At 33.9% G+C, this 16,508-nt stretch overlaps 2 protein-coding genes and 1 long non-coding RNA gene across 9 annotated transcripts; all 3 read left to right on the top strand.

Annotated features, from left to right (window-relative positions):
- The first annotated feature begins 1,180 nt into the window (after positions 1 to 1,180).
- On the top strand, positions 1,181 to 6,217 carry LOC9324841 (beta carbonic anhydrase 4). Of its 4 annotated transcripts, none has more exons than XM_021035491.1 (10): positions 1,181 to 1,335; positions 2,548 to 2,628; positions 3,561 to 3,625; positions 3,924 to 4,064; positions 4,500 to 4,548; positions 4,765 to 4,881; positions 4,972 to 5,025; positions 5,385 to 5,473; positions 5,621 to 5,726; positions 5,817 to 6,217. In XM_021035491.1, the coding sequence occupies exons 2-10, from the start codon at positions 2,575 to 2,577 to the stop codon at positions 5,982 to 5,984; spliced, it is 843 nt and encodes a 280-aa protein (XP_020891150.1). In that variant the 5' UTR covers positions 1,181 to 1,335; positions 2,548 to 2,574; the 3' UTR covers positions 5,985 to 6,217. The 4 variants fall into 4 exon arrangements, with proteins under 4 accessions (XP_020891150.1, XP_020891152.1, XP_020891151.1 ...); XM_021035493.1 differs by having other exon boundaries at positions 2,540 to 2,628; XM_021035492.1 differs by having other exon boundaries at positions 2,518 to 2,628.
- A 2,361-nt stretch (positions 6,218 to 8,578) lies between these two features.
- LOC9323364 (putative F-box protein At1g70380) lies at positions 8,579 to 9,365 on the top strand. The gene has a single exon (XM_002888731.2). It carries the CDS (start codon positions 8,786 to 8,788, stop codon positions 9,233 to 9,235), a length of 450 nt encoding a protein of 149 aa, XP_002888777.1. The 5' UTR covers positions 8,579 to 8,785; the 3' UTR covers positions 9,236 to 9,365.
- Positions 9,366 to 14,406: 5,041 nt separating this feature from the next.
- Positions 14,407 to 16,314, top strand: LOC9323363. 4 transcript variants are annotated; one of them, XR_002333798.1, is made up of 6 exons: positions 14,407 to 14,808; positions 14,947 to 15,005; positions 15,161 to 15,264; positions 15,639 to 15,707; positions 15,820 to 15,925; positions 16,019 to 16,314. It is a non-coding gene; the product is annotated as an uncharacterized LOC9323363 (long non-coding RNA). The 4 variants fall into 4 exon arrangements; XR_002333799.1 differs by having other exon boundaries at positions 15,639 to 15,852; XR_002333796.1 differs by having other exon boundaries at positions 15,639 to 15,925.
- The last annotated feature ends 194 nt before the right edge of the window (positions 16,315 to 16,508 follow it).

Genomic DNA, 16,508 nt, shown 5'->3' with positions numbered 1-16,508 from the left:
GTGTATTTGTATAAGATTTAAGTACATGCACACGAGAGTGCTTGTAAACTAATCAGTGTAACCAAACAAATATCAGATTTTTATTACCTTTTCATCCACAATAATAACTTCAATGCCGAGAGTTATTCCACGTTTATCTTTGACATGACTTCGCAACTTGGGGAAATTAGAGATCTTCTCCTATTCCTTTTTTGATAGATTCAGTTAGGAACTTGAGTATAATCCAATGACATCTTCATTTTGTTTCCAGCAAAGAGGATCACATATATTTTAGGTGAAAAAGTATAGAGCTGATGGAATTGAGATTAAGAGAAGTTCGTAAGCCTCTGTCGATGAATTAAATAAACTGATGCAAGGGATGCGATGGAGAGAAGTAAAGATTAATTACAGTTCCACTTGAGTTTTATGGTAGAGGAAGCCGGAAACGGTTTCAGAAATCGTGGTAGTTTTGGATGAGAAAAATTAGGGATTTTTAGAATGAGGATTTAGGCCTTTAATTACTTTTTTCCGTTTTTTTTTTTTTTTTTTTTTCTTTTAATATGTTTATTTATTTTCAATTTAGTTTTGTATATTTTAATGAATTGCCAAATGTCAACATTTGATTGCACAAGTGACTTGTGTTTTATATTATAAAGGATGTGAAAGCATATAAATAGAAGAAAATCTCATGGGATTATCTTCTAGCATTATTTTAGTGTTTTCTAATAAAATCAATTAGTATATAAATCTTATTATGATTTTTACTAAATAAGTAGCAGAAACAAATAAAAAGTAAAAAAAATACTCCCTCTGTTTTATATTATATGATGTTTTAGCCATTTTATTTTGTTTCACAATATAAGATGTTTTGGAAAAAAAATTCAAGTTTTTATGCAAAAAAATTAAATTTGTATAATTTTGTGACTATTTAGATTCTGCAGTAAATCATATCATTGGTCAAATTATCTTGAATATATAAAAACTAAAAGAATTAATTAGTTCATTAAACTTTGTGCTTTAAGGCAAAACATCCTATATTTTGAAACAGAGGGAGTAACATGGAAGAAGAAGAAGTCCTGCTTAACTCACCTTTCGCTTTCTCTATCCTATAACAGAACCCCCACATTGCTCGAACGGTCGTCATAATTCCTTGAAACCTCGAAAATCCAAAAACCCATATCCAATCTTCTTCCCAAATAAACATATGAATTAAGATTTTTTTGGGTTTTTATTTACTTATTTCAATTCCCAAAATCCTCTGCCTCATCATCTTCGAACTGTTCCCACGCCCATAGGGTTTTCGAGGAGCTAGAGAGAGCATTATCAAGAGCTTCTTTCTTCATCCCTAACATTTAGGTATTTCATTTCATAATTTATCTTCTTTTATTTAATTTAAGGGTTTTGTGCAAAAAAACCCTCGAAGTAGCCAATTTTTGCAAGAAAACCCTCCATCTCAAATAAATGCAAGTCAATACCGCCATCTCAAAAGTCACCCGCAATATAGCCCTCGCGTGTATCGATGACGTGGCAGCCGTTAACTCCGTCAGTGGGTTTGTGCAAAAAAACCCTCGAAGTAGCCAAATTGCAAAAAAACCCTTCATTAAACCAATTTTTGCAAAAAAAAACCTTTCGGGTATTTTAAAATTCGGGTACGGGTTCGGGTTTTACAGAATTCTTCTGTTAAACCCTAGATTTTTCCTTCTCGTATAAATGGCTCCACCATGTCTTACTTTGATCATGCCAATGATCATAAATTTAAGAAGATATCAAAATCGATTATTACCATATTGTTTCCTTTGCTTCCCTGTACAATCGAATTCTCCAACAGTCGCTTTTTCAAAACAAACCTTGGCTACTTTGAGGGTTTTTTTTGCACAAAATTTGGCTACTTTGAGGGTTTTCTTGCAAAAATTGGTTACTTCGAGGGTTTTTTTGCACAAAACCCTTAATTTAATTATTATCGACTAGTAAAACCCTTTTCTATATAAAACTGAATCCATTTTTTTCCGCACTAAAAAAAGAAAACACAAGAACTTCATTTCAAGTTCGTGTTTGAAAAACCAAGACCGACTATATGTATGATGTTTGTTGGAATTATGGTTTGTTGGCAATGGAGCCATTTGTTATCCCAAAATAGGTTAGAACTTAAATATAATAGAATACAACTTGAATTATTCATGGCAATGAGTATAGTCATATACAATAATGGTTTCTGGAAATGAACCTTCCGTCCAATGAAAAGCCAGCTTGCGTTTCTTGAGCATTTTAAGCCAAAAAAGAGTTTGAAAATATGTATTACATATTTTATATGTGGAACTAAAGAGTCAGAGAACCATTCCGGATTTAGATCATCCATCTATTTTAATCTTTTGTGATTCAGCCATCGCATTATTAGTCTTCCAAATATAATAAAATTAAAAATCTGTTATGAATTAAAAAAATTGAATGCCGACGTGAGTAGTTAATAATGTAGTCGATTGTAAGTTACAATGAGAAAATTTCTATAGTTTTATCTTTAAATGTATTTTTAAAAACAAGATTACGGGTTTGGACTGGACATGTCGCTAGGAGAAGCAGAGGAAGCGATCATTTATAATGGCTCCTGCATTCGGCAAATGTTTCATGTTCTGCTGCGCTAAGACCTCCCCGGTAAGTCCGATCAATACATATTTCAACTCAAAATACTAATTATTTTTGTGATTATGAGAAAAATACTACTTATTTTGCACCCAATGATATAAAGTGACGAAATGGATATAGAAAAAGTAATAATTTAGTAAAATGGTGACGCGTAATTGCCAACTGGCGAGTCCGTTAAAAAACCTATGACCGTGTCAGCTTGCAAGGCTTGCCTTGGTTGACTTATCCTGTTACGCCTATTGGCCACCGGCCCATCGGAAAAGACGCAGACCAAATTTGCTTTCACAAAAAAAAAAAAAACTTATTACCATATGTTTTTTTTTTGTCTTGCGTTTACATCGTTTTTATGGTCAAATGAGGTTGGGAACAAAAACTGTTATAGTCAAATAAGGTAGAAACTGGAATGAAATTTGCTTTTATTAATTTATTATCAGTACCACAGAGAATACAAATTTATACGTAAATGATAAAATGAATAAGAATAGAGAATCATAAATTCCGCATATGTTTCATTCTTTAATTCTCATATCAAACCACAGAGACATAAGCACATGCTTTATTCATCCTCAATCAAAACATTTCACCCCCAAAATTTTATAATAGTTTTATCAATCACTATCCCACAAAAAATATATATATATTTTAAAATATAATCTTTCCCATTTTTGTGGAGTTTTTTTTTCTTTCCCCTTCAAAAAAATGTAAGAGTTGAGAACCAAATGGCATAATAGAGATCTAGGCCTATAAATACCAATATCCATCTCTCTACTTCTGCATTAACTGATTTCACATTCTTCGATAAGGATTTTTTACTCTCCAGCCAAAAAAAAAAAAAAACCTCCTCTGCTTTTGTGATCCTTTAAGGTTTCTCTCATCAGATCCAATTCCATGTTTCAGCATCTTCAAATTTCACCGATTAATATTTTTTTTTTCTTTATTAGGAAGAAGACGAAATGGCAACGGAATCGTACGAAGCCGCCATTAAAGGACTCAATGATCTTCTCAGGTACACACTCTCTCTCTCTCTGACCCCAAATGTGTCGGCATATTCGTCAGTTTTTTTTTTTTTTTGTTTCCCACAATTTCGCGATTAATTTCACCAAAATCAACGCCAAAATCAAAGCAAAAGAATTAGCGTTGAATCGGAAAAAAATCAGAGTTTTTTTTTCTTCATGACCAAACATTTTGGAATCCGTACACGTACGATAGATCCTGACCGTTGGATCAACTTACCTTGGGGAAAAAGCTTTTCACATTTCCGCGTTTTTTCCTTTGTTTGTTTGTTTGATTCTTGGTTTTTGCAGTACGAAAGCCGATCTCGGAAACGTCGCCGCCGCGAAGATCAAAGCGTTGACGGCGGAGCTAAAGGAGCTTGACTCCGACAATTCAGACGCTATTGAACGAATCAAGACCGGTTTTACTCAATTCAAAACTGAGAAATATTTGTGAGTATAAATTAAAATTATTAATTTTTTTTATCAACAAATTAAAATTATTAAATTACTTAACTTTTTATCGTTATTTAAGGAAAGGAATATAATTAAATTCGTTTTTGTTCTGTAAAGAATTTTTCATGACGGTGGAATGGTCCATATTTTTTTTTGTATTTGAATAAAGTAATCATTAATGATATATCTACCTTTATTTTTCATATTCTATTAGACTATTAGTATATATTACGGTTTTTTTCATGGGATAGTGCTAAAAAAGGTGATTAAAAGCTAATTAAATTAGTTGGATCGTGCTTAGATTAAAAAGGGATTAAATGGGATATTCCAATTAGTCTATATGCAGTAACAGAAACATTAAAGAAATTCTGAATTTTTAAGGTTGATCATGAATTTTGATGAAATCTCTCTGTTCATATTTTTTTTTTCCAGGAAAAATAGTGCTTTGTTCAATGATCTTGCCAAGGGTCAGAGCCCAAAGGTTTTAACTTTCTCTCTGTTCATTTACTATTTTATTTGTTTGACTAATACCTAGTAAGAAATTAGGTTAATACGAACAAAAGAGTGTGAAAGCTTTAATAATCCAACGATGATGTTTGACTTTATGAATAAGCAAAAACAATTATTGAAACGAGAGATGGTCCACTTTCTTATTATAGAGGTAATGAATTTGAAAATGATTTTATGATTATGGCAGTTTCTGGTGTTTGCTTGTTCTGATTCTAGAGTTTGTCCATCTCACATCTTGAATTTCCAACCTGGTGATGCTTTTGTGGTCAGAAACATTGCCAATATGGTTCCACCTTTTGACCAGGTTTATTACCAAACCATTACAATTCACAAGAGTTGTTGTTGTCTGAGATCAAATAACTAACACAAAAGTTGGCTTTGATAATCTTTTCAGAAGAGACACTCTGGAGTTGGAGCCGCCGTCGAATACGCAGTTGTACATCTCAAGGTACATGGAAAAACTATCCCTATTTTTAAGGATAAGCAAACTTTGTTTCTTTTCTAATCAGTAATCATCCAAAGTTTGGCTCTTTTGGTAGTGTGCTTATTATATTATAAGTCGTTGTTAAGCATTTTTGCTTGCACATGGTTCTTACTAAAAGTTGATGTCTAGTCATTGTGTTATTTGGACCCATTTCATCCACCAAACCCCTGTTCTCCTTTTCCCTTTAGCCACCACTAGGATTATCTTTTTTTGAAATTGGATAATGTTCGATATTAGAAATGGGTACTAATGCATCAACTTGCAACTACTTTTTATTCAGAGTCAACAGTTTTTTTTTTTTAATAGTGTCAATTTATTTGTAGGTGGAGAACATTTTGGTGATAGGCCATAGCTGTTGTGGTGGCATTAAGGGACTCATGAACATTGAAGATGATGCTGCCCCAACTCAGAGGTAATCAAAAACCTAATTAACCTTGATTTGGCCTGAGTTATGAATCAAGATTGTTCGATATATCACTTTCTTGTGGGATAGTTTGACTCTTTGAGATGATAAGATTATTCGATCTCTAACACGATGAAATCCTCTTTAAAATGGCAGTGACTTCATAGAAAACTGGGTGAAGATAGGCGCATCAGCGAGGAACAAGATCAAGGAGGAACATAAAGACCTGAGCTACGATGAGCAATGCAACAAATGTGAGAAGGTAATAATAACAATCTTTGCTCTGTTTACTTATGTTCTTGAGAAGAGAAAGAGAAATGGCTTATTGACAAATATGTTTTATCTTGTGCAGGAAGCTGTGAATGTGTCGCTTGGAAACTTGCTTTCGTACCCATTCGTGAGAGCTGCGGTAGTGAAGAACACACTTGCGATAAGAGGAGGTCACTACAATTTCGTCAAAGGAACATTTGATCTCTGGGAGCTCGATTTCAAGACCACTCCTGCTTTTGCCTTCTCTTAAAAAAAAGAAAGGGAATATATAACTCTTTTGAGATACAAAGACACTTTGACTCATCTTTCTCTCATGTTGATGATTACTCTCCAACTTCTTTGGTTTCTTTTTTCTTTTGTTAATTCAAAACTTCAACTTTGCTGCTTCTATTTCGAAAGCTCAAACAATAAAAGCTGTAACCAACGTTTGAAACTTCTATATTTGTCTAATTGATGTTTGAACGAAGATATGAACTTTCCTTCTTTTTTCTGTTTTTCCAGATTATATGTGTATGTTAATTGTTAAAACTTCTTGGCATTGAAGCCATCTACATATACATTTTTATAGTACATTTTTGCTTTAATTCTTTTGGATCCGGGTTTGACCCGGTTTTAGTCTATTCGGATATTGGATAAGCAATTTTAGGGATGTTGTCTTAATTTCAAACTGATAAATAAAGTCATGTTGTCTTTAATTCATTTACATATTCTTATACTATTTCCATATTAATCATCTCCGGATACTTAGCATTTACCATTCGCAGAATTCAGTTTGTTATTATTACCTAAACTAATTGCCACATTAATCGTAACTTAATAACTTTATTCTCTAATTGATTTCGAATATATTCACAATCTAAACTAATTAATATCACATATCTTATCTCATCTATTGTTCCTTTAAATTCTACTATATAATCTTTTAAACAATTCAAAGAAAGAGTGGTTGGATTAAAATCCAAACTAAAAACAAAACAAAATCACAAAAATCATTTTAAATCTTTTCATATTAACTTTACATAAAACACTAACATTTCTTTTTAACAGATCAATTAGCAATAATCACGTTGATCTTAATCCATTAATTATTTGCCTAAACAACTAACTGAATTTTATACAACTGTTATAGAAATTTTAGGAAAAATTAATCACTTACTATAAATACATTTTAAAAACGTTTAATGCTCAAATCTTTAGTTAAGATTTTGGAAAGAATAATAATTTGAAAATCAATTTCTACTCAGTTTAGCAAATAATTAATTTTTATTCATTGACATAAATATAGATTACTTAAAATAGATCGTAACAATATTTAATTTGATTTGTTTATTTAATTTCACCCATATAATTCTTAATTTAATTTGTTTATTTTTTCTTGCACGAAAGTAGAAGTTTATAGCAATCCTCTTTTGATTTGATCTCATTTTTTAAGCGTGAAAGTATTATTGGAGAAAGAGTAATGTGGTGTACTACTTAAGCAAGGATCAACAATAGGAATGTTTTAAAAACAAAATATATATGTAATTTGATCACATTTATATAATAATTTTATGAATTTACTTAGAAAAAGTTTAACTTTATTAAACGTTTTAAATATGTATAATATTAAAACTTTTATGAAGTTTCAAATATTATAAATATTTGAATTTTTAGAAGAATTTATAAAAAGTTTAAATATTATAAATATTTATAAAAGATATTAATACAGGACAGTATACTACGGGTGAAATCCTAAATATAACAATCAAAATACAATTATGAAGTTTGGGTCGATATTAAAACTTTTATGAAGTTTCAACTATTATAAATATTTGAACTTTATACGAATTTATAAGAAGTTTAAATATTATAAATATTTATAAAAAATATTAATACGAGACGGTATACTACGGGTGAAATCCTAAATATAACAATCAAAATATAATTATGAAGTTTGGGTTGATATTAAACTTTTATGAAGTTTCAAGTATTATAAATATTTGAACTTTATAATAAAATGACAAAATGACGTTTAATTTCACGGGACAGAGTTATATGGTGAGACGGGTTTTGGTCGATATTAATATGAGATGATATACTACGGGTAAAATCCTAGAATTAACAATCTAAATACAATTATACAATCTTAAACACTAAACAAAACAAGACAAACAATATTAATAAAATAAATACAATTTAAAATTTCTAATTATTAGTTATAAAATATTGTCCCAAGGTGTACTATACAGTAGCATATATTTATAAATCATCTTAAAAAAAATATTCAATTTTTTTATTTAATAAAAATATAGATCCGCGGTGTACCGCGGGTTAACATCTAGTTGATCATTACAATTTTATCACATAAATACTTCTAGAAGGTATTATTCTCCGGTCTGAGAGTGACGATTCGTTTTTTTTGTTGCAAAAAAATTATAAACTTTTTGCTTTTTAAAATTAGTTGATTTAGAATTTTAGTTATCAAAATAAAATAAAAGTAGAAGACTTAATTGTAGAACTGAAGAAAGAAACTCAAAAGAGTAACGATTGTAAATAGAATATTTCTTGACGGAAAAAAAAAAAAAAAAATTTCTACAAAAACAGTAGTAATTTGCTGAATCCCATTGACCAAGTAAATACCAAAAAGGCCCACCTAAGTTGGCCCAATTGTATTTGCCGACTTAGACCATCTCCAAAAATATTCTTTGAGTTTCTCAAACAAAAAAAATATTAGTATTTTAATAAATTTCAGCTATATAATTATTTTTTAATTATAAATATAAAATTGAAACAATAAATGAAAAGCAAGTGGTTTAGTGGGTTTCTCAAGTTTCTCAAATGAGACATTCTGAGACCTTCTCTCCTTTCTCTTTTTTACTTTTTAACTTTTTTATATTTTTTTTAAGAGAGAGTTTCTCAATGAGACACCATTGATGGAGATGCTCTTAGTGATTCTTCTATAAACTAGGGATTTATCAAATTTGAGTGATTTCTCTTTTCTTTTAATCTGCAGGATTGCGTCCCAAGTAGGAGAGATATGGTAAGCGTTTCATTAACCACAAATCTGTGGTAATGAGTTTCAAAGTGAGTTCTGAAGATTTTAGTGTCATTGAGTTGCCTAACGAAGTCAACTTTGATTATAATTACTGGAATTTGGTGAATTACAAAAGGGATATTGCCTTAGTGGATGAGGGCAACTTTGACATTGACTCGAATGGCAATGGAGTTTTTAAAATTTTGGTTAGGAAGGAAGTTGCTGGAAATTGGGAGAGAAAGCGCATTGAGATTCCTCGTTGGAAAGAAACGGTTGATAACGAGGATTATTATTTTAAAGGTACCATTGGAACAGGAGAACTTCTTGTTTTCGCACCAACTCGTGGTACTCGGTTCGGGAGAAGAGTGTTGTATTACGATGAAGCCACAGGGAACCTCAGAAGATTTGATATTGAAGAAGGAATGATTGATGAAGATCATTTTGTTCGAACCTTCTTCGATCATGTTGATAGTACTTGGCTTATGTGAAGAATATGACTTGGTCCAAGGTTATCAGAAACTCTCGTTGGTTGTTCAGTCTCTCAAGTCTTATTGGGATTGCTAGTTTTCATTTCTATTGTCGTTAATCGTCATTTATGCTAAATAATAATATCGTCTCTCAATTATATTACTATCTTACTGGGATTGTTCGTTGTCATTTTTGTTGTTGTTAATCTTTATATTTAATTATTTATGCTAAATATAACAAAACTGAAGCTTCCTAATACTACCCACACTTTACTCAAGCTAGATCATATTGTTTTCAACTACACAAAGAAAGTGCATTTGACTCGTGAAACAAAACGTTTACTAAAAGAAATATATATAAGATTTCCCGATTGCTTGCAAAAGAGAAACAAAAAATAAGGAACCTCTCAAGTGTTCATCAACTAGTCTACTTGTATTTAAGAACTTCGATTAATTCCCGATTGGCTGTAAGAACTATAATTCTATCTTCTAATTAAATACCAAGAGTAGCAGCCATACACCGACCAAATACTCACTACCTCAGCCTCAATAACAAACCGGCGGTCATAAGAGTTTCTTTTCTAGACAAGGTTTTGGACCTAAGATGGTCGGTAACAGAAAACAGATTCGGCTAAAGATTTGGATTTGCAATTGCTAGTTGCTACTGCTTTCTGTTACGATCAATCTTTATTCTTTGCTTTTGTTTATTGTTCTTTTACTGTTTAGCTGAACTTTATAACCAATAATAACACTCTGTATAATATAATAACATTACATCATATATTAAATTTTAAAACCTAACATGAACCATATAATCCTATTCCTCAGCGAGTAACTGGATTTAAAAAAAAACAAAAAAAAGTTGGCAAATAAGTTTTAATGCGTATACGTGAAACCTCCCTGTCAACAAAATTATGTTCAAAGAATCAAAGTGAAAACCATTTCAAAAAGTTTTAGGATCATGGATTTAGAGAAAGTTGCTTAAGTACAGAGCAGTGGCGCAAACATTTTGTAAAGTGGATATCCGAAATGGAGAAGCCACATCCTTTTGGTATGACAACTGGTCGGAGCTAGGCAAAATAAAGGATATAACTGGGGACAGAGGAGTGATCGATCTGGGAATTAACCGCAGTCTCTCTGTTGCTGAAGCGTGGTCCACCCGCCGAAGAAGAAGACATCGCACAGCAGCTCTAAACCAAATAGAAGACACTCTTCAGGCAGCAAAAGAGAATCGCACAAGGGATCCAGACATTGTGCTATGGCAAGGCAAAAATGACATATTCAAAAACAGTTTCTCCACCAAAGACGCATGGAACAGAATAAGAACCACCGCAAATGAGGTCGCATGGCACAAGGGAGTTTGGTTCCCTCATGCGACTCCGAAATACTCGTGTTGTGTCTGGCTTGCATCTTTAAACAGGTTAACAACTGGAGACAGGATGGAAAAATGGAACACAGATTCACCAGCGGGTTGTGTGCTCTGCAACAATGTTTTAGAAACCCGGGACCATCTCTTCTTTCAATGCGAATACGGTTCAGAGATTTGGGCTGCTTTAGCAAAGAATATTTTCAAAACAAGGTACTCAACAGCTTGGCACTCTATCATCGATTATATCTCCAATATGCAGCAAAACAGAACAGAGAGCTTCTTGGCTCGTTACATCTTTCAAGCATCAGTATACGCAATCTGGCGTGAGCGGAATGGTAGACGACATGGGGAAGCTCATAACTCAGCAGGTCAACTAATCGGCTGGATCGACAAGCATACTCGGAACACACTCTCTTCCATCAAACAGTTGGGTGATGGTAGATACGACAAAGGATTGCAAAGGTGGTTTGAATCAAGACTTTAAATTCTTTTGAGTTTCAGATTTCAATTATGATTTGATTTAAGATGAACGTTACACGAGTTGTAAAATCGATATTTTTCTTTGAATATAATTTAACATTACATTCAAAAAAAAAAAAAAAAAAAAACCATTTAAAAAAGTTAAAACGTGTTTCTCTATTTGAATTGATTTTGTGGATTGACGATGAGAGAAAGCCTTTTAAGTCACGTTTGGCACCAAATCTCACTCTGAGAGCATCAGCAGTGCGGCACTCAAGAAGATAGATGTGAGGCAAATTAAATTAGTAAAATAAAGTTAGAGAGGAGAGAGGAGAGATGAGGAACAGAGGAGGAACACAGAGGAAAGATGAAAATTTGTTTTCATCGAAGGAACAGAGAGGAGAGATGAAAACAATTTTTTAATATAAAAAAAATCAGAACCAACCAAACAAAGACACCTGCCCCTCACACTCGGTTGTAAACTAACACTCGCATACGCATTCCAAGTGCACTGTTCTCTTACTTTTGAATATTTTAATACTCACACCCATACATAAAGTTTACTATTGTGTATGCTCTGATAGTTTACTCATAATAATTATTAAGTTTTGACGTGTGACATCTTTTTTTCTTCTAATTGTGTGCAAAAAGAAAAAAAAAATGGAAATATTTCATTAAAAATGGAAGCATAAGACATATCTAGAATTCAGTCCATCTATTCAACCAAAACCGTGAAGCTAAAGGGATTAGATAAAGCGATGACGATTTTGATTGTTCTTCCCGAATTTGTTGTTAGAGATGAAGGGCAACTGCAAATAGTAGAAGCCGAATTGCGAAAAACTGTTATCACTAGAAGCCTTTCACTGGAAGTCCGAGATTGAGCCGTCAACGGCAGATAACTCAAAGTCCTTGATCCCATACGTCACCCCGCGTCATGAGAGAGCAACCTGAAAATCACATCCATGAGCTTTCTCAAAACGGAACTTCACGAACCAAACAATACGAACAATGCGAGCTCCCTCTACCAAGTTCATTCCCGAAGTCGGCTAGCACAGAGCAAGATTATACAAACCAAAACCACATCGAACGCCAATAGCCTTACTAGCTCCTCTAGGACACAGAACGAAACACAACGAGTGGCAAAACCAATGCAATGCTTACTCCAACTCAAAGCAACGTCAACAACAAGATACAATCAAAACCAAGGCTTGAAGCAAAAACAACTAGACAAGAATACATGTGGCACTAACAAATTGGAGAAAGCAAATTAGCCGCCACCGAAGGCTAAACCTTCACCAAAGCCAGCACCACCGCAGCTACCCAAAGGCATTAATTGAGCTAAAGAGATGAAGCTTCATACTTGACTTGCCACAACGACCACTCTCCTAATACTTTTGCTGCTGTCCTCTAGCAAAATTGACCAACAGAGAAGTGCTCATTCAAACGCCAAGCCTAATCGTCGAGAGAAAGAGCCCAAAGAGAACCGGGAGGAAACTAAGCCCTGAACTTCTATAAGAAGGAGAGTAACAAGAGCTGTCGAGGATCAGCGGCTAAAACGGTGAAGAGACCACAGCCGCAGGACCAAGCAGCTTCAGCATAGCCACCGAGAACTGCTCCAAACGCCACAAACTCCAACAGATGTATCGACCAACATGGAGGGGACAACGGCGGTTTTCTTCAAAGACTCAGCCGTCCTCGAGCGAAAAGTCAAATCGGAAAACAACCAAAACCACCAGAAAAGCAGGTCGAGACAAGGCGGATATTCCAGGCAAAAGCTTGGAAGCTGCGTAACCTGAGAAGACGGAGAAGCGAGGCCAAGCGACTGCCGAGCTTAGACCGCCGTAGGAGACGCGAGGGAGGAGGAGATCTAAAAGGAGATCCTCGCTGGACTCCGCCTGATCTCACGCCGTCGACAAGCGACGAGATCTGGACAGAGAAGCAGCGACAACACCATGGAGTGGCCGTCGCACACGGCGGAACTCCTCACCACTCGCCGGAAATTCAGAGCAAAACCTTGAAAATCAGAATTGCCCAAGCGACGAAACTGACGGAAAGCTACAAAGGGGGAGGCCGAAGCCGGTGCTGAAGAGCCACCGCACTCCAGCCTCAAAACGGAAAAATCGACGGCGGCTCGAGAAAAGAAAGTTTGGGAGAAAAAAGGGTTACGCGCGTGTGGTGCACGCGCCCGTGTCTCGACGTTAAAAAAAAAAGCGGCAACTAAACGGATAGGTGGGTGGCTGTTTGAATTATGCGGTTGGCCGTATTGCTTACTATTGCGATCAGTCATTAATTTCATCTTTCGTTTATTTTTCTGTTACTGTTAGGCTGAAATTTTGTAACTCTGCAAGTACGTAAAATAGTAGTAATTAACAATCTGAATAGTATCTATATATAATAGCAAACCCACTGTTTTGGGTCTGCTGACGTCATCAACATATTAAAAAAAAGGAAAAAAACCAATGATCCAGATTAAATGTATTTGATCAAACGGTTGAGATTCATGTTCTTTTTCTTTTTCAATGTTTGTCTTCTTTCATCTCACTTCTTCGCAGCCAAGGTTTGCAATTGTTACATCTCATATATACCTCTGCGTTCTAATATATATGTTACATCTCACACCTCCTCGTTCTAATATATAAATTTCTTCTAATAACTCACTATTTATTCTTTGAAAAAGTCTTTGTTTTCGCTCCAATTTTTGTTCCTCTATCGAGATATCGTATTCTGCATCATTAATCATCGTTGATTCAAAAATTGAGAGGATCTCCTATGAACAATCATACGTTCACCCGTCTTCTATTTGATCTCTTCGCCGGCCATCGTAGTAGTGATTTTCCTTTGATTCCGCTGAGACGCCACACCCTATTCGATTTCATGAATGATTTCACTGACAACTAAAAGCTAAGAGAGGAGAACGATTTTAGGTTTTTATTATAAGAGGTGGTGAGTATCATAGTCAAATTAATGAGTTTTTTTATGTTTAGTTAGAGACCAAACGCCATTAGAGAAGTTGTAATTGGTTGACAAAAAAAAAAGAAAAAAAAAAAGAGAAGTTGCAATTAATTAGGGTTGTGGTTTTTCCTCGAAAATTTAATAAAACAAAAAATATGTCCTTTCAATTGCATTTTTTTTCACGTCTAATTGGAGCGAAACAATGATGAAACTGTGAAACAATCACTACAAAAAATATGAGCATTGATAGTACATTACGATAGCGCATTTTTCGCATCTGCTATTAAAGATGGTACTCGAATTTTAGTAACTATATTATAGCATTTCAGAAACGCTAAGCCCTATAATAACAGAGCCGAAACTAAAATCACTTATGACCGCTAAATATTTATCGAAAATTTGCCCAGAGCACCAACACTTAGCCAAAAAAATAAGAAAACGCTCAAATTAAAAACCAAACCCTAATTTCTATATATTTTCTCTATCCTCTTTCTCTCCTTTACCTCTCCGCTATCTTCCTCGATTCTTCCTTTCTTCCTAGATTATTCACTTCTCCTCAGCTCTCCTTTACCTCGTCACTCTCTCCATATGATTATACACCCCTGGATCTATTGGATTCTATCAATTTCATCCCCAAATTCCTCTTCTTCTTAAATTCTATAAATGAATCATTTTCCATCTTCGTCGCTTGCCTCAGATACCCTAAACCATAGCTTTCGATTTCGTTGGCTTGAAGCCCCAAACCATCTTCGACGCTCGGTTCTTCAATTGCGTCAGCCTCCTCCCTCTTTATCCTTCTCTTTTGCATCCGCAGGTACGATTTTGTTAGGGTTCAATAGATTTATGAGCACTTGGGTTAGATTTTGTTAGGGTTCAGTTGATCGATTTGGGTTAGATTAAAATCTTATAAGCTTTTGGCCGAAAAACTGATGATGCTTTTTATGCCCTCCAGGTGTTCGACGAATTGCCTCATTATTGGCTTGCTTGTTACTTAACATTGTTTGGTGTTCTGTAAGCTTATTCCTATTAGATTTACATATCTCATTTGATATTAGTATTACTAGAACAGTTTTGTGAATAAAAATCTCATTGTTGTGAATAAAAATTAGAGTTTTGAACTGTTTTGTGTTGATTTTGGTTTGTGGTGTTGCTGTTGAAACTTGCAGGTCCTTAAGATTCTACCTTCCAAGTCATTAACACGTATAAGAGTAGAGAAGAGGTATAGTTTATCTTTGGTGGGTGCTTAAGATTCGAATCAGTTGGTCTCCAGGTACGATTATGAACTCATATTCTCTTTAAATTAATAGTATCACTGAAACAGTGAAATGGTTGTCGATGATCAAGTTTGTTGTCAGTTAGCTAACGGGTCTAACGGGTTCTCTTTTCTTTTGGATATTTTTGTTGGAGTGTGGCTTGTGTGTTTGGAATGGGCGTTGGTTTTACTTATTCGTTTTGCTTCTTGCATACTAATTAGTACTCACATGGAAGTATTCGTGATGAAAGTAAGATAAATCACCTAGGTGTAAGTGAATTTTAGGGCACAGAAACATGCTACTTTACTTCATCTATTTTCTTTGTAAAAACATCCATTGTATCAAAACAAGTAATTTAACTTGTTTGTTGACTACTGAAATATTTTTGCAGCTTAAAACACATGAAGATGCGATAACTAACATCAAAAATGAGCTTGCAGTTGTGGAGCTTAAAGTTCAGGTCTTTATTTCTTATCTAGCTTCAGATTTGTGTATGCACAATCATGTTACCATCTTGCAATGAACATCAAATCATATGTTCTTGTCTGAGATTACGTGGAGCATGTGATCAGAGAAACTGGAGCAGATCTGGTATCAATCATAGTGTTAGTATACTTGGGGACTAGCTTCTTCTTAAGTTTTATATACATATCTAGAGACGTGCATTTTGGAATGCAGGTGCTTAACTAGCTGAATTGTTTTGCTTTCTTGGACAGACTATTGAAAAGCCATCTCTAATTTACTTTAGTATTGTTTTTTTGAACTGAATAGGTTGGTGGATGCCAATACATAATGTTTCCAGGGAGATATATTTACACTAAAAGACTGAAAGATGCAAAGAGACTGAAGTCAAGCTTACGATGGGTATGGCCATGGGAGGAATGAAGGTAAACTGATGTACGAAGTGCAAGTTGCTATCTTAGCTTAAGAAGTTTGTCTAATGTTAGTTTATTTTGTGTAAGACTTGGTGTCACTTACGATGTTAGTATAAGACTTGGTATGATGTTATGTAAAACTTGTTTTGGTTAATTTGATATTAATGTTATGTATTTTGATGATTTATGTAATATATAAATAGTATATAAATCCAATTTAAAAAATTATGCAAAATAGGATTCAATTATAAATTTATATAAATCAAATTAATATATTCGTATAGCGAAACAAAAATGCTACAACATAATATAAAACAGCACAAAACATGTGTTACAAGAAAGTATATTAAAGCATTTGGTTAATGTTATAATAAAACGACTTACAA

Source organism: Arabidopsis lyrata, assembly GCF_000004255.2.
Source record: "Arabidopsis lyrata subsp. lyrata unplaced genomic scaffold ARALYscaffold_2, whole genome shotgun sequence".
Classification (NCBI taxonomy): Eukaryota; Viridiplantae; Streptophyta; class Magnoliopsida; order Brassicales; family Brassicaceae; genus Arabidopsis; species Arabidopsis lyrata.
Note: the sequence above shows the minus strand (reverse complement) of the source record. Positions and strands in the feature narration are given on the sequence as shown.

Coding starts and splice junctions, on each gene's coding strand:
- LOC9323364 (XM_002888731.2), top strand. CDS start 8,786: ATGAGTTTCAAAGTGAGTTCTGAAGATTTTAGTGTCATTGAGTTGCCT.
- LOC9324841 (XM_021035491.1), top strand. CDS start 2,575: ATGGCTCCTGCATTCGGCAAATGTTTCATGTTCTGCTGCGCTAAGACC. Junction 4,549..4,764: donor CCAAGGGTCAGAGCCCAAAG/GTTTTAACTTTC, acceptor TGATTATGGCAG/TTTCTGGTGTTTGCTTGTTC. Junction 5,026..5,384: donor ACGCAGTTGTACATCTCAAG/GTACATGGAAAA, acceptor ATTTATTTGTAG/GTGGAGAACATTTTGGTGAT.